Genomic DNA, 26713 nt, shown 5'->3' on the forward strand with positions numbered 1-26713 from the left:
AAGAAAATTTTTCGAAGACAATTTCACTTTTACTTTTACTTTTAAATGTTGTTTAAATGTACTTTTAAAAGGATGGGAGGGCTCATCACTTTTGCCCTGCATCACATATAAAGAGACATACAGTATGTCAGGATTTTAGACAGGCCTGCCGTGCCAGGCAGTTGTTTTCTCATGACATGAGTGAGGTCACAATGAGTCGTCCGGTCGCTGAACCTTGACAATACTTTCATGAGCGCTGATTTTAGCGCAGTGATCCATTAATCTGGTGCTTATGCAGCATCTCAGAAGCATCTAGGCAACGTTTTAATAACTGTGTTGATATCAGTACACGCAAGACTTCCTCTTGCTCAAGCTTTGTCTCTTTATTGTCCCTCTGTACCGCTGCGTGCATGCAAACACGTCCCTTCCTTCCTTCGTTTCTTCCTTCTTTTTTTTCTTTCTCTCTGTCTTTCTTTCTTTTCTTTTGTTCTATCAGGCAAGGGAGTGCAAGGCTCAAACCTGATTTTCTACATCATCTCTGTGATAGATGAGGGTTCGTAAGGAGCTTTTTTGTTATGTGTCTTTGTATCAATGCATTGTATTGGTGTTACATGAAAAATATTTGCACACTGTTAATTACACAACGAAGGCTTGTTTGAACTCAAAACTGGCTTTCTCAACCTATTGCTGCCTCTTCTACTTCCTATAGAAGCCCGTCCCTCAGCAGGCACACATACACACACACACACACACACACACACACACACACACACACTGACTTGAACTGCACGCCTGTCTGACATTGATGACATCACTTCCTGTAAGGAGCAGGACAAACCAGCACTGTGTGCTCTGTGCTGCATGTGTGTGTGTGTGTGTGTGTGTGTGTGTGTGGAACATGCTTTCACTTTCACTTCAGCCTCAGTGCCACTGATTCAGGCGAGGAGCGGCGCACAGAAAGACAGAAACAGACAAATATAAATAAACTAGCAAACAGACAGACGGCTCAGGGAGACAGACGAACACTTGTGGAGACCCTGACATGGCATTTAAATACCCGGCTGCTTGGAGAGATGACAGTAAGGTCAGTGTCAAATTCCTGCTGTGTGCATTCTCTCTTTCTCTCTCTCTCTCTCTGGCTTCGCCTCTGTCTGCCATTCTGTCTTAAAGGGGCAGGCACCCAAACAGGAAGAGTGAGACCAGTAAGAGAAAGAAAGAGAGGGCGGGAGGGAGAGAGAGAGAGAGAGAGAGAGAAAGAGAGAGAGAGGGAGGGAGAGAAAGAGAGAGAGAGAGAGAGAGAGAGAGCAGAAGGAGGACAATGACAGAACTGAGTCAAGGAACACAAAATCTTTTATTAATACCTCTCTCAAGTGTTAAAAGATGTTGAGAGGGCATTCAAGTGCAAATCTAAATCTGAAAATAACTGCAATGAAGAAGCAGCCATTTTAAAATATAGCCCTAATGTGTTGCACTTAAAGCATTACTGCCATGCAATGCAGTTAAAGTAAGGAGTTATCCACTAAATTGTCAGAATCACAATTGTTTATCTACAAAGAAGGCCTACATGTATAACTGCAGTGCAATGTGTACGTACTCTGGTTAAGTCTAGCCTATATGCATTTGTTTATCTATCTAATTATCTACTTATTTATTTCTATTTAAATGGTTGGCAAGTATGAATTGAAGGGCTGAGATTCGCTGGAGAAATAGTTGGTTTGGCACAACTCCTTATCACTTGCATGAGAAAATAACAACCGCAGTAGGCAATATCCGCCAGCCTACGCACACCTGTCAGTACTACCTGAGAACCTGAGAAACAGACAATTGGCCATACTCCCATTGTTTTGACGTGTAAATGTGAGAGGCTTTATTATATTATATGAATATGTCATCAGTAAAAAACAAAACAAAACAGGATTCCTCAGCAGGTAAGTAACCATACCTCTCACGGCAAATTACTCATGAACTTTGACATGATATTCTCTGGAAGAGTGCTGTCCTTTCTGCCAAGAAACTCAAGCATGATTGCCAAATAATACAATGGGCCTCATTCACGAAACTTTTCTTAAATTGTTCTTACTTTTGTTCTTAAGAAACATGCCTGCGTAAAACCAACGTGGGATTCATGAAGCATGCGCAGAGTCTCGATTTTTGCGTATTCCAGGTGTATCTGATGATGAATGCCACTTGTTGATGCTGATTAGCATAGGTAGACGCCCCGGCAACTCCATAAAAGGCCTGCTGTCTGAAGGGTCGTGCGCAAATGGAAAGCATTACTGGAGTGGTGGAGAATGGCAAACAGGCCCAAGAAGAAAAATTCAAACTCTGAAATAGAAGTGTTTTTGTCGGGAGTGAACTTTTTAAAAGTGTAAGCGGTGGAGTGACAGCAACTGAGAAAAAAAAAACATGGCAAGAAATTACTGATGCTGTCAATGCTGCAACATCAGAAACACACACCTTGAATTAAATGGTAAACGGTTTGCCTTAGGGTAGGGTTAGTCTAATTCCAAATAGATGCAGTTTATTAGCTACAGGCGGACGGCAGGGCGCTGTCAAAAGGATTGGGGGAATAATATGGAGACTGTGCTGTCAGGTGTCATCAGCGGAGTAGCTATTGACAGGAGCTTTCTTCCTGCGGTGTCCAAGCACATCCAACATCCTTCCAGCTCAGTATGCTGCACTCGCTCATGTGGCGGAGCAAGTTCTAAGATAGAACTTTATTGATCAATAAATAATATAATAATATGTATGATTATATATATATATATATATACGATAATAATGAATCACTTTAATCACTTATGTTTACAATTGAATAGAATTGCCTATGAATTTGTTCATATCGGCCTATAGCTTTGTTAATATGGTTATTATCACCAGGCTTACAAATGGAAACACATTTTGTTGTTGATATGAGGTCTGGGACTGCTTTAATAGATTTCGCTTAAAGGATAAGGCATTCCAAGTAGAAACCACTTCATGCGTAATGCCCCCACGCATGTTTCCAAACACACGTAGATTTCGATCGTACCAAAGAACAAATTCAGGTAAGAAAAAAAATGATGAATGCCGAACTGTTCGTGGAAACGTTCGTAAGTACACTTTAAGATCAAATCTGATCATACGCACGTTTTGTGAATGACGCCCAATCATTTTGAGGTTCCACCTAGTTGCAGCTTGCACGTGTGTGTCTGTGTGTGTGTGTGTGTGTGTGTGTGTGTGTGTGTGTTGTGTCTTCCTGTTTGACATTATGTTTCCATGCAACAGGTGGATGACTACCATGGAACTGAGATCTGTGATCCCTACACCTGGCTGGAAGACCCTGACAGTGAGGAGACCAAGGTATGAGGTGACAGACGTCATCATCAGTGTTGGCCTGAGACGTCTTGTAACAAGCCAAAGGCGACTGGCACCCATTAGGACTATCAGCAGTGTCTTTCCTAAAACTCTCCAATTTTCATCCCCTCTCTCTTGCGTCTTCACCCTTTTACTTTCTCCTTCAATCCTCCTGTTTCTCAGGCCTTTGTTGAGGAGCAGAACAAACTGACCATGCCTTACCTGGAGCAGTGCGCCGTCCAAGCTCAGTTCCACCAGCGTCTCACTGAGCTCTACGACTATCCCAAATACAGCTGCCCTTACAAAAGAGGGGACAGGTACCAGTTGAAACGCAAGGGATAGGTCCTGTAGGAACTGAAAAACAGCCTCCCTTATAAGAGAGGGGGCTGATTCAAATTGAAATGCAGGTAGGAAGGAACAAAAAACCCCTTGCATTTTCTGTTCTTTCTCACTATCTTTCATTTTCCTGTGTTTTTGCAGGTATTTCTACTTCCACAACCAGGGTCTTCAGAACCAGGATGTGCTGTATGTGCAGGACTCTCTGGATGGACCTGCCACCGTGTTCTTTGACCCCAACACTCTGTCTGAAGATGGCACCGTGGCACTTAAGAGTGAGTCACACTTTAGCGCACTCACGCTACACATATTATCTTCTGTGTATATGAGCCAAGGCAGCAGGGTGGCGTAGTGAGGAAGGAGGCTATCTTTCAGTAGTCGAAGGCCCTGGATCAAACCCCCGTGACAGCAAGCATGTTCTTTGAGCGAGACGCCGAATCCCCACCAGCTCCAGGTCGCCGTTCTGCAGCTGAGCCTGACCTCTGACCTCCCTGTGGAGACGGGGAAGTGAAAACAGAACCTCTCCTTCAGGGATCAATAGAGTGTAACCAAAAAAATCAAAAGAAAAATAAACCATTTTCACCACTCCCTCTCCAAAAATCACAGTATCACTCTCTCTAGTCTACTATTTGCATTTTTTTTCCAAGTATAAAACAATGTTGACTCCACAATTTCATAATGAAAACAAATTGTTTCCTTTTAAACATATTTCCTTTAACAAAACAAACACTTTTTCAGTAATATCTGTACTTACCGGTAGTATTAGCCTATCTGTTCTTACTGATGTTGTTTTCGGTAATGATACTGCAGTACAGTTTCCTTCCCCGCCCCCCACACAGTGCTGACTCATTTCTTTCTGCCGCTCTCCACTCAGTGGGGCGTCTATCAGAGGAGTGTGAATACTTTGCGTACGGTCTGAGCTCCAGCGGCTCAGACTGGGTGACGGTGCGTTTCCTGAAGGCCGATGACCTCACCCCGCTGCCTGACGTGCTGGAGAGGGTCAAGTTCAGTTGCCTGGCCTGGACTCACGATGCGAGGGGCATCTTCTACAACAGCTACCCGCGCCAAGACGGCAAAACTGATGGTGAGGAAGACAAATGTGGTGAAATCCCCACCGAGGTGAAAGATGCATCAAGATTGTGTCTCTCAATAGAGGCCCAAGGCACAAGACACGGGCCGTATACACATGTTGCACTGAAGAGTCATACAAACAGACATAACGAAGACATGCAAACTCCCTGACTGTACCATACAAAGACTGATGAACATGTACGGAAGACTTAACCTCTCTGTATGTCACTCAAGGCACAGAAACCACCGCCAATATCAACCAGAAGCTCTACTACCATGTGATCGGCACCAAACAATCGGAGGACATCCTTGTTGCGGAGTTCCCCGATCATCCCAAGTGGCACAGTTCACTGACGGTAAGCCAATACCAAACTTAATTCAAATTCTATTCAACCCTATTTTCAATCAAAGTCATTTAAAGCTACATCGGATGCTCGTTTAAAGCTAAATTACAGATTTTTATATAAAAATACACCCGTTTTATCAGCCTAAATCAAAAAGCGGTAGTGATTCTGGTGAGTGAAACCCAAACTGTCTCCCAAACAGCAGTGAGCAGCGCTCCGTCCAGAGAAAGCTGGACTCACCAACATTAGATCTTTTTCCTCTCTCTTCCCTTTGGTATTTTTTGGTATAAAGCATCACAGACTGTCCAGGTTGGCAAACATGAGCGTGCTGTGTGCAGGACACTCAGGTCACGTTACGTCTGGGTGATAAAGTCCAAAATTTTCAAGCAAACATCAGAAGTCTTAACCATAAAAAAATGTCTTCAGCTTCATCTCTCATGCCCTCATGCCCAAGGATGCTGTTCTGTCTATCAGTGAGAGGTGTGAGCTAGTCAAAATAGTAGTGGTGTAAAGGATTACATTTGCATAACCACTGCTCTCTCCCTCCCTTCCTTCCTTCCTTCATCCCTTCCTTCCTTCCTTCCTTCTTTCCATCTTTCCTTTCCTATTTTCAGGTATCAGATGATGGCAGATATGCTGTTTTGTCCATTACTGAAGGTTGTGAGCCTGTCAACCAGCTGTGGTACTGTGACCTGGAGCAGCTGACCGATGGCATCAAAGGTCTGTATCCAGACCAAACCTTTGGAATAAATGAAAAGAAAAAAGCTTCCTCCTCTCTTAATATCTCACACATTTGAGTCGTTCCATTACAGTTTACAGTTGACAGTTTGCCAAAGTGCAGTGTATCATACTTGTTTGTGCAACTGTGACAACCAACAGAAGCAGACTTTCATTTACTTCACAATTTATTTATGCTTTTTTTTACTTATGTGTATTCTCATATTTATGTCTTTTTGTTAACTAACTTATTTAATTATGTAAAGGGATATTGCACTTTTAGAGAATATTTTTTACTATTTAGCATACACATCTCCATAGAAGTTCGGGAGCAATCAACTTCAAACATTAGTTGCTTTTGGGATTTGCTGTCATCATTCCCAGCACTCAATATGTATAACTACAAACTGGTAAAATTAGTTGTTGAGAAGTAGGGTCACAGGTACAGAATTAAATATTGGGTATGCTTTTCCTTATTTGTAAGTGTGTAAGTCATAAAAAGCATTGATGAATATGGGTCCCCAGAGTGATCAAAATTGTTGGTTGATAATTCAAGAACTCCTATGGTTGTGTGTGCCAAACAAGTATATACCTCACTTGAACTTGAACTTTATTCCAGTGTGTATTGTAAATTCTGTGAGTCACAGATGTAAATGTTTATGGGCAAGCATTATCGACACTGCAGCATTAAAACAAATTCCTTCTGTTCCTGAGTACGTGTTACAAGTCGACAGCACACTTCCTATAAACACCCACCTGTCTAGTCTGGGACAACAAGACTGACAACATAATGCTTGATGTGTTGCTGCAACAGTTCTGCGGAATAGTAACAGAAATGTGTGTTGTCCGAAACCAGATTAGCTGAAAACCACAACATCCTTCTTAGATTTTAAAGGGGCAATACATAATGTTTTAACGGCTCCATATAGCACAAAGTGACCATAAGGGGTTTATGGCACTAATGAGATTGAAACATTTATAAGCGAGGATCATTACAGCAACCTTGAGTATCGTTTTCTGATCTCGTAGACTCCCGGGGTTCTCTGTTGTGCAATATGGAGGCTATCGCTAAAATTGATTCCCACCAGTCACCCATAGACGTTGATAAGGGTCATAGATAACTTAATTCATCTCTTCCTCCAGGCCTGCTGCCTTGGGTCAAGCTTGTGGACAACTTTGAGGCACAGTACTCCTACGTCACCAACGAGGGGAGTGTGTTCACTTTCCGCTCCAACCTGGAGGCCCCTCGCTATCGTCTCATCAACATCGACCTGCAGAAAGCAGACCGGCAGCAGTGGACTACACTCATCCCACAACATGACAAGGATGTCTTGGGTGAGGCAAAATGGAAATTGTGATGGAATACAAAGAAAACAAAGGCAGCTACTGTAGCCTACTGCTCCATGCCCACATGGAGGCACCCACATTATGCATCACCAGAATCAGTCTGAGAGATCAGTACAGCAGTTATATCAGTGATTTGTCAAGTATCAGTTTCCTTTGGCTTGTCTGCTGTAAACTAAGTGTCTGAGAGTGCGAGAAGGTTAAGTAAGTCCGCTAATATTTTGCAAGAGGCAAAGGGCTCATACGCAGAATCGCTGTTCCACAATTCAACCATGTTGCAATATATCTTTTCGCTGAATTTCTGTCCTGATGTTTCGATGACAGTCTAACCACAACAATTGGGAAGTTTTCTGTGCGGTTGACCGACCGTCGTCAGAGGGAACTCTGCTCAAAAAGTGAAACTTGAGCCATAAGCAGTTTGCTGTAGTTTGCCGTTATGAGTCATTTGAATGCTCGTAACAGCAGAGACATATCACTAAGACAAACATACGGTACACCACTGATCACTGATGCTTACATGCTCACACACATGCATGTGCGTGCACACACACACACACACACACACACACCGAACACACACAGACCAATACAATTTCAAAGGCACATAAACTAAAAGAACGTAAAAAATAAATGGTAGAAAGTATATGCAGTAAAATCATTAGAATGTACAGTATATTATAGCAATAACACTGTGCTTCATTTGTTACGAGTTAGTGATCTTTTTTATTTATTCCTGTTTTAAACCCCAGTTTATTCCTATACTACTTTGAAGAAAGTAATAATCTGTGACATTTTCATATAAATATTTTCATATAAATATAAATAATATCATATAAATAATATCTTGTGCCGATTGATATAACACAATAGTGATTCAGCCTATACACAGGTCGTAAATTAAAGCCTTTACATTTGCTATTCTTAAAGAGCAATTCAGCACTAACTGAGCTGTACATGGCTTCTATACAGTGAATAGCATTAATCCTGTACTTAATTTCAACTTTTTTTTTATTAATCCATTTCTAGGGGCAGAAAATTGTTGTTGCACTGCTCTCTATGGGCAGAAATCATTTTGTATCAATCACAACCAAGCACTTCTTGCCACACTTCAATCAGTGATGTCAGGGCAGGATTTTTGGCAATATTTTCCTTTCTTTCTTTTTTTTTCAAAACAATTCATCCCATAAATGAATCATTCACGTCACCATGGAACCAGCATGTATGGTAGACAGAGAGCTAGACAGGACTGCCAGAACCCACATCCATGTCTCAGTGTCATGGTCTGGCTGCCACCTACAGACCATTAACTGTCAAGTCACTGGTGTCTGTCTCTGTCTCTGTAATGTGTCGGCCTTGACACTGACACAGCACACAGAGGCAGGACGCCATCTACGGGACTCTGGGTAAAGTGCTGTAAACAAAGTAACCAAGGGAACCATTTTCATGTGATGAGCAGCAGTCCTGTGCTTGTGTTATGATGAGACTGCCACCTGCAGGCTGTTGGTGAGAATATATCAAGTTACAGTAAATTGATCCACAATGTATGGCTGCATTCGGATTAGTATTGGCTTTTAAAACAATGCTTTAACACTTCTCCTTTAACAGAATTAATGAATGAAGTCACAACCAATGCATGTAACTGGCCTGGTCCCTGGGTTATGAGATGTTAAAGTAAAGAAAGAAAAGAAAGAAAAGAAAGAAAGAAACAAACAAAGAACTCTAGAGATGCAGTTCCCTAGGACATACTGTAATGTTCTCACCTTGCGTTATTCACACTGTCGATTACAGAGGAAAGAAAGAAAGAAAGAAAGAAAGAAAGAAAGAAAGAAAGAAAGAAACAAACAAACAAACAAACAAACAAACAAACAAACAAACAAATAAACAGAGAAACAAAGAAAGAACTGTAGAGATGCAGTTTCCCTAGGACTTACTGTAATGTTCTCTCCTTCCGTTCCTCATGTCCTGCTGCAGGCTTCGTCTCCTGTGTGAACCAGCACCACCTGCTGGTCAACTACGTCCACGATGTGAAGGACATCCTGCAGCTGTATGAGCTGGCCACCGGCCGGCTGGTGAAGGACCTGCCGCTGGACGTCGGCACGGTGGCCGGAGTGAGCTGCAAGAAGAAGCACTCTGACTTCTTCTACAAGTTCACCTCCTTCACCACACCAGGTAAAAAATACGCACCAAATGAATTCATATTTCAAAATACCCCCCCATCTCCACCAACACCCATAATCCATCAAGTCAAGTCAAATTTTATTATCCCACTAGGGGAAATTTAGTTGTAGCCAGGTATTAAAAACACATTCAATCCATCATAAAATACAACATGAAAGACAACATACCAGACAGAACAAGAGACAACAATACAATACAGTACAGTGTAAGATCACTTCATGTGAAAACAAAAGACGAACAAATTGCTGGGTGCAGAAAGTGCTTAGTACAATCATTTGTGCAAATTCAGCCTTCTAATTGCAGTGCAAACAAAAGAGTCTTTGAATTTTTTAGTGCTCTGAGTTGGAACTCTATATCTTCTACCTGAAGGTAGAAGCTCAAACTCCCTCTGCAGGGGGAGGTCAGTACAGTCCAATATGACATGGGCCTTCCTTACGACCTGCCAATCGTAAAGGTCAGAGAGCTGTGCCTAGTTCACCCCAATTACTTTACTGGCCACTCTGACAAGCCGACCAAGCCTATTCTTATTGGCCAGATTCAGGTTCCCAAACCACGCCACAATACAAAAAGACAGCACCGACTCAATAAAAGTTCTGTAGAACAGTCATCAATCCATGACTGTCAAAGAAAAAACACTTACATTTGTTACATTATTTGGCAAGACGCTCATAGCTGGCAGGCATGTAAGTAAGAAAGCACTAAGATATATCCACTTCTTGTTCTTGGAAAAGCCTCAAATGACTCAAAAGCTCACCACTGACACTGGAACTAGGAAAATTATTTTAGATATTTTAGAAAACTCTCCATCTTAACAAGTCCTTTAGTCTATTATTGAGTCCTACAATAATCATTTTCTCAAAGTAAGTAAAAATAAATCTGCCAATGGGGTGAGGTAATTTCACTTGTTTCAAGAATTTTTGTAGAATCAAGTGTCATTTTCTTGATAGTAGCGCAGTGATTTTGCCTTATTCTGACTTGTTTCAAGATATTGATACTCATGAAAACTCCTGAAACAAGAGAAACCGCATCTCTCTTGCTTTAAGAAAAAATAAGATTTGAAGGCTGAATATGAGACTAAATGACTGGTGGTCTATCATGACAACTGCATGCTATATGCATCACAACTTGTACATCACTCTACATCAGCATTCAAGAATTACTTTGGCAGTCAATGACAACCTTTAAGCCCAGTAACCGGACCTATGTGATGCCTATAGGTATCATTTACCACTGTGATCTGAGCGAGGCGAGCCCAGAGCCCCGGGTGTTCAGACAGGTGGAGGTGAAAGGCATCAATCAAGAGGATTATCAGACCACCCAGGTAATACACTGTTTTTTCTCTCCTTCACTTATCTCCTCTGCTGCTGTGGGCCGTTCTTCTCCATGCTCAGACCCTCCAAACTCCCCATTCCTCTTCCTCGTGCCTTCATTCAGCTGAGGAAACTCATGTTAGACTCATCAAAAATTGTGCTATCAAAGCTGAGCCAAGAAGATAATCTGAACCTAGGAGGCACTTTCGGAGAAGACTTATTTTTGAATGAATGGATGAATAAATAATTAACCTGTAATAACTGCTCTCACATGTTTTCAGGTGTTTTATCCCAGTAAAGATGGAACTAAGATCCCCATGTTCCTAGTCCACTCCAGGGGCTTAAAGATGGACGGGACTAATCCAGTCTTCCTGTACGGATATGGAGGCTTTGAGGCCTCCATACAGCCATACTACAAGTTAGTAGAAAAGGACTTTCTGACCAAGGGATGTGTATCTATGCCGCTAGTGTGTTTGTCCCCATTGAGTCCTAATGTTTCTTTTCTTCCTGACCCTGTTCAGTGTTGCCTACCTGCTGTATGTGAGACACCTGGGAGGGATCCTGGCCGTGGCCAACATCAGAGGGGGAGGAGAGTACGGTCTCACTTGGCACAAAGGTACAGAGATAAAAGTTAACAGAAAATGTTTTAAAAAAGCACAGACGCACACTACCAGTCACACACCTGATTGAATGTTCTATGTTTTTCATTATCTTAAAGCCATTTTGATCTAAAGGCTTATGACAGGCTTAGACAAATATAAATAGTGAAGTTGATGCCTATGTATGAATTTCTTTGCAAAGCCTTTGCCTTTCCATCAAGGCAAAGGGCGGCTATTTTAAAGAATCTAAAATATAAGATGGTTTTGATTTGTTTAACACTTTTTTGGTCACTGCATAATTCCATTTGTGTTATTTTGATGTCTTTACTATTATTCTAAAATGTGAAAAATAGTAAAAATAAAGAAAAATGCGTGACAAAGTTTGTTAGAAAACCCTGAACATGAGTTTGCCATGGTCTAATTCCATGTTCACATGACTTGCTCTCCTGTGTCATGTGTGTGTGTGTGTGTGTGTGTGTGTGTGTGTATGTAGCTGGTACCTTAGGGAACAAGCAGACGTGCTTCGACGACTTCCAGTGTGCAGCAGAGTATCTGATCCAGGAGAACTACACCACAGCCAGTCGCATCGCTATCAATGGAGCCTCCAATGGAGGGCTGCTAGTGGGTGAGTACAGGGGAGAGAGTGTGTGTGTGTGTGTGTGTGTGTGTGTGTGTGTGTGTGTGGTGTGAAAAAGAGAAAGTTAGAGGGAGAGAGCAAGAGAGAGTAACAGGGTTTCAAAGATGCATCCTGGGGACGATTACAGAACAGTAGGCTACATCACATACTCTGTTGCTTCCCACCCAGTTTAACAGCTCAGCTCCTACTTCCCATTCAATTTAACCCATGAGCATGCTGAATACTAACTATAAATACACATGACATGCATACTGTGCATGTCCAGCCCTACCAAAGCCAACTAAATTCACCCCAACCTCTCTCAAGGCTAAAGTCACTGTTCCAAATGGACTCTCAGCTACATCGATCATAACAGAATCAGTGCTTTGTATTCTTTACAGTATGTCTTCAGGATAATTGTTAATGTCAAATCCATCTAACAGTAGTTAGCTGCTTAGCTTCAATTAATTTAGCCATTAAACAGCACATTAAACAGTGCTTAGCCACATCATTTACCAAAGCCTGGCTGCCATATGGCATTTTACAAACCCAACTAATGCCTACTTCCCTGGTGTCTAAGTGGCCATTTAGGAGTGATTGTGTCCTATAGTGTGAGGTAAGGGGTGTGTGTGTGTTTGTGTGTGTGTGTATGTGTTTGTAAGCAAATGAAATAAATAATACAAGAGTTTAAATAGTCAACCCATCTCTCCTCACACAAACACACACACATACACACAGCGGCGTGTGTGAACCAGCGTCCCGACCTGTTTGGTTGTGCCGTGGCTGAGGTGGGGGTGATGGATATGCTGAAGTTCCAGAAATTCACCATCGGTCACGCCTGGACCACCGACTATGGCTGTGCCGATGTCCCAGAGCAGTTCCAGTGGCTCATCAAGTATGAAACACACACACAAATACAGACACAACATCATTTCACATCAAACTATATTCATATTTACGACTGCAGTTATGCTCACACCTTCATCCGCTGCCATTGACCAAGCTGCCATCACTGACACCCACTCACACACCTACACAGTAAATCACTGGAAATCAGAACCTGAATCACAAATTTAATCAACTCACTCGCTTCTTCTCCTCTCACCGATACCATGTGTCTCCTTTTTCCTTCCAACCAATCTTTCCCTCCTTCTCTCCCAGGTATTCTCCTGTCCATAATCTGCCTCCGGCCCCCTACTCCGGCCCTCCCTACCCCGCCATCCTGCTCCTGACGGCGGATCATGATGACCGCGTGGTTCCCCTCCACACCCTGAAGTACTGCGCCACCCTGCAGCACGGGGTGGGCAGCAGCCCCGCGCAGCGCCAGCCGCTCATGGTCAGGGTGGACACCCGCAGCGGGCATGGTGCAGGAAAACCCACCGCCAAGGCCATCTTGGAGGAAACGCACGTCTTTTCCTTCATTGCTGAGACCCTTGGGCTCGGCTGGAAGGAGTGAGCAAGGAGAAAGGGGAAAGGGGGGTAAAGGAGGAGAGCAAAGAGGGCATATTTGAAGGATGGGGTTGATATTCACTTTTTCAGGATTTATTTTTATTTTTGCATTTTTTGAGGAAAACACACAACTAGGAACATAGAAAGAAGAGAATGAGGGTGTTCAAGGGAAGAGCAAGGGAAGGAAAGAGTAGGAGGAGGAATAAGAGGGGGAGTTGGGAGATAAAAAAGGAGTGGGTAAGCAAAGGCATGAGGAATGGAGAGGTGAGGATTACAAAGAGCGATATGGAGTGAGAGGTTAGAGAGAGATGAAAGAAAGAAGGAAAAGCATATGAGAAAGGATGACTAAATTACAGTATGGTAAAAATCAGGTACTAATCAATGTAATGCTACTTTGCAATCAGCTCTTAATTGTAGACTGCCATAACCAATCAAATGCACAGAAATAAATTCATTAAATAATAAATTCAAATTCATTCAACACTCAAGCTGAAAATTTGAACTTTAATTTTGTAGGAATTTGTGTAGGAATGTGTTTTCAATAAAAATCTCTTGTATTTCTATTATCATTTCTGTCTACCTGTTTCTAATCTTTTTTATTTCTAATCAAAATAGTACTTTCTGCAGTAGATAGCTCCTATAGTGACAGCGAATCTGACTGTACAATGATCATTCATTACTGTGCAGTTTTCACGTCTTCCACCAAGTGGCAGTACGGGACCGCAAAAGCTCCCCCGCAAGCTTGAGCCTCAATCGACGATGCTCAGGCTTTACTCTTAAGTCTTTCCTGTCAGTCAACCAAACAGCATCAGTGAGTAGCACATAGAGGTCAAAGGTCAGTTTAGTGTCATTCTGCTAGGCTGCTTCACTGAGAGGGATTGTGGACAAAAACCCAGCAGGATGCCACTCTGCTAAATCCCTTATATTGTCTGTCTGCCGGCCTATCTGCCTGTCAGGAGTGAAATCAGATCGCTGACAGATAGAGACAAATAGAATACATCTATATAAAACACCGGACAGAGAATTCAAAAGAATAGGGACAGCTGATTTGAGGAGAATGCACTTGTGCAGCGTTGCAGGCAAATGCAAGGGAGGAAAAGAGAGAGTGACAGAGGGAGAGGGAGAGGGTCGGGATGGAGAGGAGAGGAGAGGAGACGTTTATGTGCAGAAAATGAGAGCGATGGAGGGCGATGATAGACGGCAGATATATGGTGAGATGGAGAGGGGAAACAAGCAGACAAGCGGAGAGGAAGAGTGAAAGTGCACTTATGGGGAGAGTCGGGGAAGCGGCCAGACAGACTGTCAGACAGACGGGTGTTTAAACTGTCAAAAAGAAACTCCGGAAACTACCCGCCAGCCTCCGGTCCGCCAGCCAACCACAGAGAGAGAGAGAGAGAGGGAGAGAAGTGGTCCGTTCGGTCACTCAGAGTTTAATCTCAGCTCAGTGGGAAGTTCTGATTTAGTCAGACTGAACCCGGGGCCTTATCTAAGTACCTCTCACTGGATAGATAGGATGGGAAAAGGAGAGGAGGCGGCAGGAGAAGGATTTTCCACACAATGACTCTCTCCCACCGGGGCGAAGTGGCTGAATGAGGCCGGGAAAGACAAAGCCAGTAATAAGCTGGACATATGAGAGACAGAGCGAGAGGTTTAAGATCGTGCAGCAAAAAAGGCGCCGCGGTGCTCCGCTCCCAGGAGTGTCCCGGAGGATTGGACAGGCTTTTTCTGCTTCGTTTCCTTCATTCGCCTCAACCCCCTCACCTCCGAGCTCTCTCTCTCTCTCTCTCTCTCTCTCTCTCTCTCTCTCTCTCTCTCTCTCTCTCTCTTCCCTCTCTCCCTGGTGTATGTACACACGTTCACACATGTACACACGCACACACACACACACACACACGCTAAGCCTTAACGTCTCTTTTTCTCTGGAGAAACACAAGCTTTTACCTAGAAAAGCCTCAGTGTCTCATAGCTCCTCTCTCTCTCTCTCTCTCTCTCTCACACACACACACACACACACACACAGGTCCCCATCCTGTCCTCCGTTTGTTTACTTACTCCCTCCATAATGCAGGGATTAATTTCTCAAAGCCGATTTGAGCTGCGGCACGCTTCGGCAAAGAGCGGAGAGCAGAACTTTTGTGCTGGGGGAAGTTTCCCCTTCACACTAGCTTAGAGGTGGACTGCTCTCTCCTTTATACTGCTCCCTTTAATCTTCACACAGAGCAGAGGGAGTGAGGGATAGAGGGAGGACAAGAAGGAGAGAGAGAGAGAGGCCTCTCACCAGCACACAGCTGGGAGTCACTAAATGTCTTTACGGAGGTTTCTTCTTCTTTTCCATCTGCCTCTTTGACTCCTCTTTCTTCTTCCTCTACCTCTGTCGTTTATTCCTCTTTCATTTTCTTCACTCATTTTTTCAATTCATAAGGGTTTTTTTTTTCATTTCCAACGAGTTCTTTGATATGATAAGACTGCCTCTTATGCTGCTAAAGCAGATGTGTAACAGCAACTATCAATCTTAACAAAGAAACACAAACTCTCCGTATTGCTCCTTAGTCCATTCAAACCCAATTCGAACCCAGTTTATTGCAATATTGGCAGCGTTTAATCAGTCATGGTTGGTGGCATTTTAAAGAAGTCTGGTTTAATTGACATGCTGTGTCATGGCCGGGGCTCGGTGCATTTAAGTCATCAGGTCGTTGATGTGGTTTGACGTTGGTTTGGAGATAATCATGACTCAACATCAGTCAGTCTTGCAGTAGGATTGAAGATCTCGTTGGAAGAGTTTCATTCCAAAAGGAAATATCTAGCTCTTGATTTAAAATGTACATCTACTCTACACCTAGAAAAACACTGGTGGCATGAAAGTAAAGCACATTACTGGTTACTATCTAAATTATGAATAATCCGAAGGTCTTCGCTCACAAAATAGCTACACTCTTGCGGATAAGATCGTCTGCGGTTCTGAAACAGTAACTGATGGGTTTCAGGTAGCGATATTTTTCCAAAATGTATATATTGCATTTTGGAAACCCTTTATTTGAATCAAGCTCCTTCAAGAGTCTCCCAATCTCATTTACAGTGTCTAAACAGGCGAAGCTGATTGAAGATTTGTGCTCAAACCCTGAGAAGCTTGATGAAATACCACTAGCCTAGATTCCTATACTGACACAAAACCTCCTTGCCAGAGAGTTCAGTTGCTGCATGATATCTTGGTTGGGACAATAAGAAATCACGCTCAAACTAACAGCACTGATTAGACTATATAGCCGGGGAATTGGAGGCAGATAGCATGTGATTAAAACCCCTATTCAGCTCATTTAGCATCTGTACAGCTGCTCAGATGGCTCATCGTGACCCGGAGCAAGCAGGAGTCAAGGGTCAAGATCAGGATTTCATATAATTCACATAATGTAGATTAGAATGTCTGAGAAAGATATTTTCAAAATTGTGGTGGAAATATGTATATTTTTTGGACTGAATACAGGAGAGTTATTACAGCTATATTTTTGATTAGATTTATTTTTTGGCCCAAATACAGTAGTCTGCCTAGAATGACAGATTGCAGCTTTGGGGTTACTTTACTTTAGTAAGTAATTCAATAAACCACAGTTAAAATCCCAAAAGATGTGATATTTATTTATTTATCCATTTGTTTGTCCCTCTATCTGCCCATGCATTCATTTAGAGCACACCAGTTATGGCTGTTGCATTCACATACACAAAATCTTAATAAGTAGGACAAGTAAATAAGCTTTTTGTATCTTCCTCATCACATTACATCTCAAATGCAAGCTATAAATCTACTATAAGCCGGCAATAACGGATTATCTAAATCCAGTGTTACTGTACCGGGAGTTCAAATGCTGTTTAGCCCGGGTCTGCAAAGAGGCAAAAGGAGGTGATGTTTGATTGCGTAGGAGGTTTAGAAAGCCGCAGCCAGCGATGGCTCAGAGATGAAACTCATTAACTCTCAAAGTCCAATCCTCAACTCCAATAAGACTGTAATAAAAAGTATGGATTGGTGCTGCAACTCTATGAGAGGTAAATAAAAAAATCTCGTCCTCGGGTGTATGCCCATGGAACGTCCACACACATACATACTGACACCGCATACACATGCACACAGTATGCACACACACACACACACACACACACACACACAGTATTATACACACAGACCCATGCATGCACCAGCTCTTACATTCAAGCCCACAGTCGCCCACAGCAATCCCACGCAAAGTTAATTTGCATTTACAATAATTTCCCATACGCTCAGTGCTGGTGTGATGGTGGGCGTTGTGTAATAAACCAGTAAGTAATATAACCTCAGCCCTGGAGAGAGGGGCTTAATAAGTTCACATGATAGAGCCGAGAGAGAGAGAGAGAGGGAGAGAGGGAGAGAGAGGGAGAGACATGAGAGAGAGCCATGAACCCTAGAAGTAGGTTAGGAGAGGTAACTGGAAGTTGAATTCCACTGTAAACGGATACAGGGCAAACTCAAAATCCTGCACTGGATAAGTAGGCTAATAAGTACAGGAAGGTCCAGGTAGCCTGAAGGTTAGTAAGGTAAGTGAAACGAGCTCGTGATCAAAAGGTCACTGGTTCATTTCCCTTAACCAGAGGGGAAGCCTGGGATAGACAGATAATTGGAAAAGTTTTCATGTAAACCCCATCTGCCTTTACTGTTCAATTTAGTTACTGTTCCTTTGGGCAAAGTGCTAAAACCCAACTGTTCCCGTGATGTTGCTATAAGCACATATACAGGCAATCTTGCTGGGAAACTGAGATAGGGAGAAAATAGACTAAAGTGACATTTGAAACGAGGTTGATTTTAAATACTAATATATCCTGCACCCAAGTTTTCTAGATTTTTTGTTCCTCCGCTGTAGATTTGTTCAAGGATTCTGTAATGGATTTACAAGTCAAAGGGTTGGTGTATAATCCATGACTTTTAAAACCTTTGAGTAGTGTTAGAGAGCGAATTTTGGTTGGTAATTGAATTCAGAGTTCAGGGAGATTACCCATGAAATGCACTTTTAATCCCATGGAATTACATTCATAATATTAACTATTAGCAGAGAGATATTCAACTCATATCAGGGCTAGTATGTTTGTAAACTAACAAGTCATTTTGTGGTAGCAGAATTATGAATCCCCGGTGAATGCTGAAAAACGATAATATTTTTGTGAACTAAATCATGATTATATGTTTGTTGAAGTGTTAATCACCTCTGGATAATGAGGAAAAAGAACACCGTCTACCCATGCAATTAAAAATTTACATTCAATCCTGAAGTAGCAGACAAGGAGACAAAGAAACAACTGTTTTTGCTTGTATTGGAGATTTTTTAATAACACATTTCAATATTGCAACAGCCATCAGATTTTGTTCTAACAGGTAAAAATCATCAAAAATTAACAAAAAAGAAACTTTTTTTTTTAAGTTTTATATTCCAAACACCAGAGTTTCTTGGCTATGGCCCTAAATTCAAACAAATAAAACCCTTACACAGTGAGCAGATATTATATTCAACACATTGTTCTTCAAACAAATTATAAAAATAGATTTAGCATTTTCAAATACATATTTACAGTATTAAACATATATCATAATGGTCACAGTAACAGAGAGAGGGGATAGAGAGGAAAACAACTTGAGTTTCATTCATTATAGTGACGAGGTCCAGTTTGCTGTGTGTTAGTGACTGTGTGTGTGTGTGTGTGTGTGTGTGTGGTTGTGTGTGTGTGTCGGTGTGTGTGTGTGTGTGTGTCTGTGTGTGTAAAAAGGGACAATGAGAGTGTGTCTTCAGATATGTTTACATGTGCGTGATAACATCTATCAAGGACATCATATGGGTTTATTTATTTTGACAAAACACAGTTACATAAAGAGAGAGAGAGAGAGAGAGAGAGAGAGAGAGAGAGAGAGAGAGAGAGAGAGAGAGAGAGAGAGAGAGAGAGAGAGAGAGAGAGAGAGTGTGTTTATAAGGAGAAAGAAGAACAAAAACTCTTTTTGTACCAAATACAAACCGGTTACAATATTCCATCCAAAAATTCAAACTGAATGCATGTACCATCTATTGTGAAGCTGCATGATAATGAAATAATGCCCCTTGAAACTTGTTTATTCAAGTTCCCTGTCATTGACTAACAGAACAGAAAAGGCGAGGGGCGGGTCACTGTACAGAGAGAATTATGGGATTTGTAGGAAACTGGAGAGAATAATAACGCGCAACCACATTGTATGGCAGATACCCAACAGCAACAGAAAAAATTAAACATGATAATCCAACAGCAACGGAAAGAAACAACAACACTCTATATGACATTCTGTAATACTGCATCCATACTGCAACACACATACTGTCCTGTATACAGCATATCCATTCATAATGGACCTAAAATATCAACGAGTCCAGTGTTACTACACAGATACTGTGTGTTGACAGCATTAAAAAACCCACTCCAGTTTTCCCCTCACTTACTGTATACAAAGAAAATAGAAGACATCCTCATCCTTTTCAGTATAAACTCACAGTAATATCTTAGCTCAACACAGAAATATTTCATGACATAAACCTAAAACAAAACAAGAGAGGACAACTGCTTTGCCTGGTCTTTTTTTTTTTTTTTTTAAATAGTAAATTAAATAAGCTTTCTTCACCTTCCCAGCCTCTTTCTGTGGAGAGGTTTGCGTTACAGTCTGTAAACATATTATAAATATGGATAAATATATCCGACTTATGCCATCTTCCAAAACTTGACCTGTATTCTATACAGTGCATTAAACATGGTAAGTGGGAGCGCCTCCGGACGGGAGGATTATGTTGCCAAGATGCTGCATGGTAAAACTGACATCCTGGCTAAAAGGGAAAATAAGATGTTTTAAACACGCAGCGAAAACAGCAGGGGAGTGCGGAGAGAGAGAGAGAGAGAGAGAGAGAGAGAGAGAGAGAGAGAGAGAGAGAGAGAGAGAGCGAGAGAGAGAGAGAGAAGAGAGAAAGAAAAAATATTCTGATCAAAAGTAGCTCAACAGACAGCGACGTACAACAAATAAATGAACAATCGAACACACATTTTCCACCCTTCCCTTTTGGATTTACAGTAGTTATCCTGCAGCCTTTATTTCACTGACAGTAGCTCAAAAGATCCATGCTTATATTCCTGAAGGTAAGTCATCATCGCCCAGCGCACCTTCCCACATCGACCTTCACGGCTGCAAACACAACTTGGAAAAACTTAGCTCCGGCCATCCGGTGAGGTCAAAGTCATGTGACCTCAAAGCTCTGCCTGACGAGTGTGGATGCTGCTTGAAAATCTGGGCCGCCTATCAAGATCAGACAATGAATGAGCACACAAAGACTATATAGGACCATATGTCTGTTCATTTAGCCTTATCTGGGCCTCATCCAACTCCACTACACTCTCCCCAAACTTACTGAACCCTTAACAAGGGGGCAGCTCAGTCTTCTTAACGGTTTCCCAACGATAGCCGCTGCTCTGAAACCAGCGGTTACATTCCAGCTGTCATCTTCAGCGGAGAATGTTCCTTTAGCATCTGATCTGAAATCAGCACTGAAATGATTCTGTATCCTCTTATAATAAATCGGTTCCTGGTTTTGACGTGAAAGCAGCTGTGCCAGTACGGAGGAAAGAGAGTCTCCATGGAAAGCATTTGTGACATCCTGATCCCAGGTCAGTGAAACAGTTGCGCTCCTGTAAGCGGAGCAGGTACCTTTCGAGCTGCTCTGAAAATCATCTTTACACAGAGCTGGTTCTTTATCAATGTTGGGGGGGGGTAAAGGGAAATTCCACCCAAAATGTTTGTGTGTCTTTAAGCACTAATCCATATCCAGTTTAGTTGGAGCGCAGTGCGTCTCTGCCTCTCCCACTGAGGTCAGCTTTAGACAGAGCCGGTCCTGGTAGAGACAGTATTTAATTTGTCTTTAAGCGCTGGTCCAGAACCAGCAAGACGGATTTAAGGTCAAAGTGCAGACAGAGGTCACGAAAAGTCATATGACATCACTCCTCTGCTATCCCCGATCACATCGACAGGAAGACCGGCCGTCTCCGAGGGGATTCATAGAGCAAGGAAGGAAGGAATCAAGGAAGGCATGAGGAAGTGTTGGAAGGAGGAGCAAGAGGAGGAGGAGGAGGAGTTAAGTGGGGGAGTGCAGTTAGTTGGCAGATCTGCTCATCGTTCCTTCAGTCTGGAAGAGCTCTCTCCTCTTCTTCTGTCTGCCCGGGCCATCCATCCATGTGTGTGTCTGCATCAGTGTGAGATTGTGTGTGTCGATTGTTTGCTAGACCTGCACACCGCGGCCGTGCATCTGGATGACCTGGGCTCGGAGGGTCTGGATGGCAGCCAGTATCAGCTTCTGGTGCTCCAGGGAAGTGATGCCAAGGCTCAGTACGTCTCTATGGAAACAGAATATGAAATTCACCAAGATTGGTTAGAAAGATTTCAAACTTACTGTACAGTATTGCCAGTGGCAATAAATAGATTTTCAGGAACTTGTTGATCTACCTCCTATGTATTGCATTGCATTCTTTACATGTGGGAAATAACTTCAGCGGTCAATTACAGTTTAAAGGGTTTATGTGTAATTTCTGGTCCAATGCTGGCCTCTATCATCAGCGTTGTCTTGGCGACAACACTAAAACACAAAAATTCAAGCTGTTTGGAGGATTATATACATGCCGAATTTACCAGAACACCCTACCGATTAGTAATAAAGTCTCAAATTATATTTCCCGATGTGTGTTTTTTGCCGATAAGCAAGGCAAAAACAAATTGCCAGATTTTGAATGGACCTTGGCGTGGTAGGAGGGTCTTCAAACAACAACAAAAACATTAGCCGCAGAATGCAGAAATCTCCGCAGTGCGTGGGCCGTGGCTGTTCACTTTATTTCACTCACGAACCTCTGCTGATATTTACTAGTCATATTATGCTTCAGTAAAGCAGAAATATTACACATTTAACCTTTAAAAAATTGGTAAAATTAGAGATACAAGGTTTCTGCAAGGCACCGATGATGAGTTAAGGTATTCTACAAGTCGATGTCGTGCAAAATGAGTACATGTTGGCATGCTGACGAGCCATACAGAAATTGTCAGTCCTTATTGCATGTGATCTAATTTCAAAATTAGTAATCCATCCATCCATTCATTTTCTAGCTGCTTATCCAGGTCAGGGTCATGATAAAAAAAAGATGAATCCACAACATTAAAATGTAATTCTCAATATAGCCCAGTCTCTTCTCTGATTATGTTCAACGCATAAATGTCTACTACTCCCTCACTTCTTTATTAATTTACTTACTTATCTATGCACTAATCTTTTCGTTCATTCTGTCACTCACTCACCCACCCACCCCTCTCTGCAACCCTCCCTCAAACAGAAAGGGAACAAAGAGAGTTGGATAAAGCCACTCACTGTACGGTCATACGCGCCACAGACTCCAGGTAGCAGTATCCTGCGGCAGTGAAGTTGTCCTTGTATCGGCCCATGTCCACTGCGTCCAGCCACTCTCCTACCGAGTTGAAGGAGGGGAAGGAGGGAAGAGGCCTCTCTGCTAGTGTGATGGATGAACTCAGGGTCCTAGAGGGGATGGAAAGAGGGGTGGAGGGGTGGAGGGTTGGAGACGGGAAGGGAGGGAGCAAGAGAGGGAGGGAGGAAGGAGGAGACATCAACACCTTGGCAAAGTAGATACCATTATTGACCCAGGAGATGTTTGGTAGGGCAGACAGCATTTAGACACTGCAAAAACTGACAAACTTGTTAAGTTAGTTTATCTTGTTATCTTGTATATATTTTTTGTGACATTATCTTACTGCACTGGCAGATCATTTTATTGGTTTAAACAAATTTGTCTTTTCTTTTCAGGATAATGTAACTTGTTTCTGTTTTTATGATGATTTCTTGAAGTCATTTTGGCATGTATCAAGTGAAATTTATTGAAACCAGCAAGGTTATCTGCCAGTGCAGTGAGATAATGTGACTAAAAATATCATGATATAAGCTTGATAGGTCTGGAAACGAGTTAAAATCACTGGACAGCGTGTCATTTTTTGCTGTGTGAGATCTCAATTTCTGCAACCGGAACTAAAGGAAGCTCCTCTTGGGAACTGACTATTCAGTGGTAGAGTAAACATTGGTACACATTCCAATACCAAAAAAAACTATCTCAAAGACATCGAAGCCTGCTTTAACCTATATCTACCTTGTGGGCCCTTATTAACTTACTGTATGTCTGACTTTGGCCCGCTGCTACCTGGCGCCTTATTGGGCCTATACAGTATTTATCACCTCAGCCTACCTGCGTGCCAGTGTGGAGGAGCCGATGCCGTCAGGGGAGCGGATGCTCTTGCTGAGGGCCGAGTGGATCTGGCTGAAGCTGGGCCTCTCTGTCCTCTCCTTCTGCCAGCAGTCCAGCATCAACTGATGGAGATGTGGAGGGCAGTTAACTGGAGCCGGCAGCCTGAAACCGTCCTCTATGGCCTTGATCACCTACAGGAGACAGAGGGAGGGAGAGAGAGAGGGATGTAGGGAGGCAGGGTATGGAGAGGGAAAGACAGAATGAGTTATTTAAGTGATCCTTTTCTCATTTCTTTCCTTTAGGAAATCATTGAAATGGACTCTGTTCAGAGAGGCAGTACTGTAGTTAAGGTACATTGTCCAACTCTTGACTTACACTCCCCATTGCATGAGGTCAACAAAGGTTCATCGAGTCTTATTTTGGTTGCTTTCTTGAATACGGGCAGAGGAGGGGAGAGTGTGATAGGTTTGTTGAGTTGTTAATACGATTTACTTTGTGCTGAAATGTTCTCTCTTTAGAGAGGAGTTGGAACAAAGAAGCAGGATTAATATAGTCTTATTCTAGTGCCACATCCACTTATAGACTTAGTGAAAATATTCAGGACAAATGGGGCTATTCTTGCTAGTGACCCCAGAATAAAGTCAAAAATTAAAAAATCACACACATACACACACAAATAGGAAAACAATAATCTCCCATTACAAAGAAATGGAGTTCACATCCCTGAAAACTGCTTGAGAAAGGAAGATCTGAATAGTGTTCAAAAACTCCCAAGGTATTGCTAACCTAAACAATATGAATGGAAGATAAATTTACATCTATCAGTTCCAACAGAAACCACATTGTTCCTGCTGAGCATACTGACTCCAACGCTATCTGGCAACTTTCCACCAGTTATCAGTAAAAGAAGAAAGGTGCCCCTGCAAAAACTGGACACTGCTAAATTCCCCATGATTGATTTTGTCTTTAGATTGAAAGGTCACTTAACAGGATATTCAAAGTCACTTAATGTCGCTCGACAGGATATTTGATGGGGTATCACAATGAATGGGGTCCTATCAGTACTTTTAATTTCCTATAATAAAACAAGTTGTAGGCATTGAGAAACAGTCCCAACGGGTCAGAGCAGAGAAATGATAGAGATGACACACAAACATCACTCCAGACAGTATTTCCTTTAAAAACCCTTTAGATAACTGGCATTGCTCTAAAAGAAAAGCAACAAAACACAACATGATTCTTACAAAAAGACTCATCTCGATTGAACGTTTTCAGTGGAGTTCTGTGAGACAACGCTGTCCTCAAATAGCATAGCTTGAGAGCATCCCACTAGACTTCCTCAATGTTCCCTGCTCAGAGCTCCTCCATCAAACTAATGTTGTCCCCATTCAAAAACCATTCACCATAACACTTCACAAGAGATATCCTCTCAATATATCTAGGGACATGCAATATGTCCTCCCTCCGAATCACTCCGAGAATACAATCTCCTGAAGGAGGAAATAAAGTCAGAGACTAATCACAGTAAAGACATCCATCAGCAGCATTATTTCCTAAAACTCTTTCTCTGTTCTACCCCTGCCCACCCCCCTCCTCCCTCCCCCACCACGCCATCCTGCAGCCTTTAAGCTCCCATCGCACCAAACAGCATTCATAAAGCGCTTCTCAGCGTTTGACATTTTCCATTTAATCAAAGCTGGGAGGTAAAGGGCATGCTGGATCACAGGTGGGCCGGCCGGCCAACAAAACGGCTGTTATGATATAATGTATCCACTTAAAGTGGATTAATATCCCCGCCGCTCTACAAGGTTGACCTTTGCCCTCTCAATTGGAAAGTTTGGTAATATGAACCGGGGTGAGGAGAAAGTTTCTGCTGGTTTGGGTAAGGGCACTAAAAAAGAAAAAAAAAAAAAGAAAAAAAGGACTCTAAAAGGCTAGTTATTCTGGTGCCTACACATGCATATTCATTTTGCAGGTTCAATTTAAAAATGGCACATGCTAATCCTGTGCTTTTTAACTATGCACCTCCCTGCATAAAGCGTTGGCATTATATCATGATGAGAATAATTTTAGAGCATTAGCACGATGAAGCGCAGGGGATTAATGAACTATATGAACTCTTAAAATCGCCACTATCTACTTTAATACTTTTTAATGCCCATGTGTTGTTGGCTCCAATCAGAAGAAAATAGCTTTGAAGAATGATCTCCCCTCTCTTGTCTCCTCTGCAGAGTCTTACGTAATGCTTTCAACTGCACTTTGGAGGTATGGCTTCCTTCAAAAACTAGGAAAAAAGAAAAACAACCTTTTTGAAGGACAAAGAGCTAGGAGTGACGACAGAGAAAAACAGAACACCCACCCACATTGACTTAGAAATAATAGGTTTCTCCGGAAAAACGGCAGGATCCTATCGACTGGACAATCTCTTCAACCCTCAAATAGCAAGCACTTTACATTTCCTGAAAGAGGCAGAATTTTCCGGAGGGATTTTGGACTCTTTTAAAGAGCGGGGTGGCACTGGAGGACAGGCGGAGGCCACTAGAAAGGGGGCAATGCGTCCTTAAGAGAAAACAGGATTGGTCATGGAGCTGATGCAGACTTAAAGAGGAGACTTAGGCCCAGCAGAAGCTTTTAGAGGCACCGTGGCTTGGCTTTCTTTTAATAAGATCCAAGCAGATCACGGACACAGAGTTCATAGATATAGAGGAATGGGAGGGAGGTGTGTGGGGGAGAGAGAGAGAGAGGGGTGGGGGGGGTGGGGGGTGGTAAGGCACAGATAGCGGTGAAATACTGTAAGAAAGGAAGGATGAACATAGAGAATAAGGGAAAAGATGACCAAAGAGATGAATAGGAAGCACCCCCTGTCTTTCCCCCTGTCTCTCTCTCCCACATACACACACACACACACTTACATCCTGGTTGCCCATATCCCAGTAGGGTCTCTCTCCATAGGACATGACCTCCCACATGACAATGCCAAAGCTCCAGACATCTGAGGCGGAAGAGAAGCGGTGGTACTGGATGGCCTCCGGAGCGGTCCACAGCACCACGCTCTTCCCTCCATGCTGGAGGAGAAGGAGAGAGAAGGGTGGGGTCAGCTCAGAAACGCAAAGCTTT

The 26713-nt window shown here is 42.6% G+C and overlaps 2 protein-coding genes across 10 annotated transcripts in view; one reads left to right on the forward strand and one right to left on the reverse strand.

Annotated features, from left to right (window-relative positions):
• The first annotated feature begins 900 nt into the window (after positions 1 to 900).
• LOC139924341 (prolyl endopeptidase) lies at positions 901 to 13783 on the forward strand. 3 transcript variants are annotated; one of them, XR_013507504.1, is made up of 16 exons: positions 901 to 1063; positions 3247 to 3321; positions 3499 to 3632; positions 3796 to 3926; positions 4526 to 4735; positions 4957 to 5078; positions 5681 to 5786; positions 6927 to 7118; positions 9099 to 9296; positions 10523 to 10626; positions 10897 to 11033; positions 11137 to 11231; positions 11708 to 11839; positions 12569 to 12725; positions 12992 to 13438; positions 13469 to 13782. XR_013507504.1 is itself a non-coding variant. In XM_071915374.2 (15 exons), the coding sequence occupies exons 1-15, from the start codon at positions 1022 to 1024 to the stop codon at positions 13284 to 13286; spliced, it is 2130 nt and encodes a 709-aa protein (XP_071771475.2). In that variant the 5' UTR covers positions 901 to 1021; the 3' UTR covers positions 13287 to 13783. The 3 variants fall into 3 exon arrangements, 1 of the variants encoding a protein (XP_071771475.2); XR_013507505.1 differs by having other exon boundaries at positions 906 to 1058; XM_071915374.2 differs by having other exon boundaries at positions 12992 to 13783.
• Positions 13784 to 21579: 7796 nt separating this feature from the next.
• epha10 (EPH receptor A10) overlaps positions 21580 to 26713 on the reverse strand; it is a 114422-nt gene continuing 109288 nt past the window's right edge. For 3 of the 7 annotated variants that reach the window (XM_078290158.1, XM_071915360.2, XM_071915359.2), the window contains 4 exons: positions 26509 to 26661; positions 23597 to 23787; positions 22714 to 22878; positions 21580 to 21694 (listed from right to left, as the gene is read on the reverse strand). In XM_078290158.1, the coding sequence (XP_078146284.1) occupies positions 21580 to 21694; positions 22714 to 22878; positions 23597 to 23787; positions 26509 to 26661 (624 nt within the window). Of the gene's footprint in view, positions 21695 to 22713; positions 22908 to 23596; positions 23788 to 26508; positions 26710 to 26713 lie in introns of all 7 variants that reach the window. The other 4 variants (XM_078290159.1, XM_078290161.1, XM_071915363.2 and 1 more) reach the window with 3 other exon arrangements.

Source organism: Centroberyx gerrardi, chromosome 19 (genome assembly GCF_048128805.1).
Source record: "Centroberyx gerrardi isolate f3 chromosome 19, fCenGer3.hap1.cur.20231027, whole genome shotgun sequence".
In the NCBI taxonomy this organism is placed as follows: Eukaryota; Metazoa; Chordata; class Actinopteri; order Beryciformes; family Berycidae; genus Centroberyx; species Centroberyx gerrardi.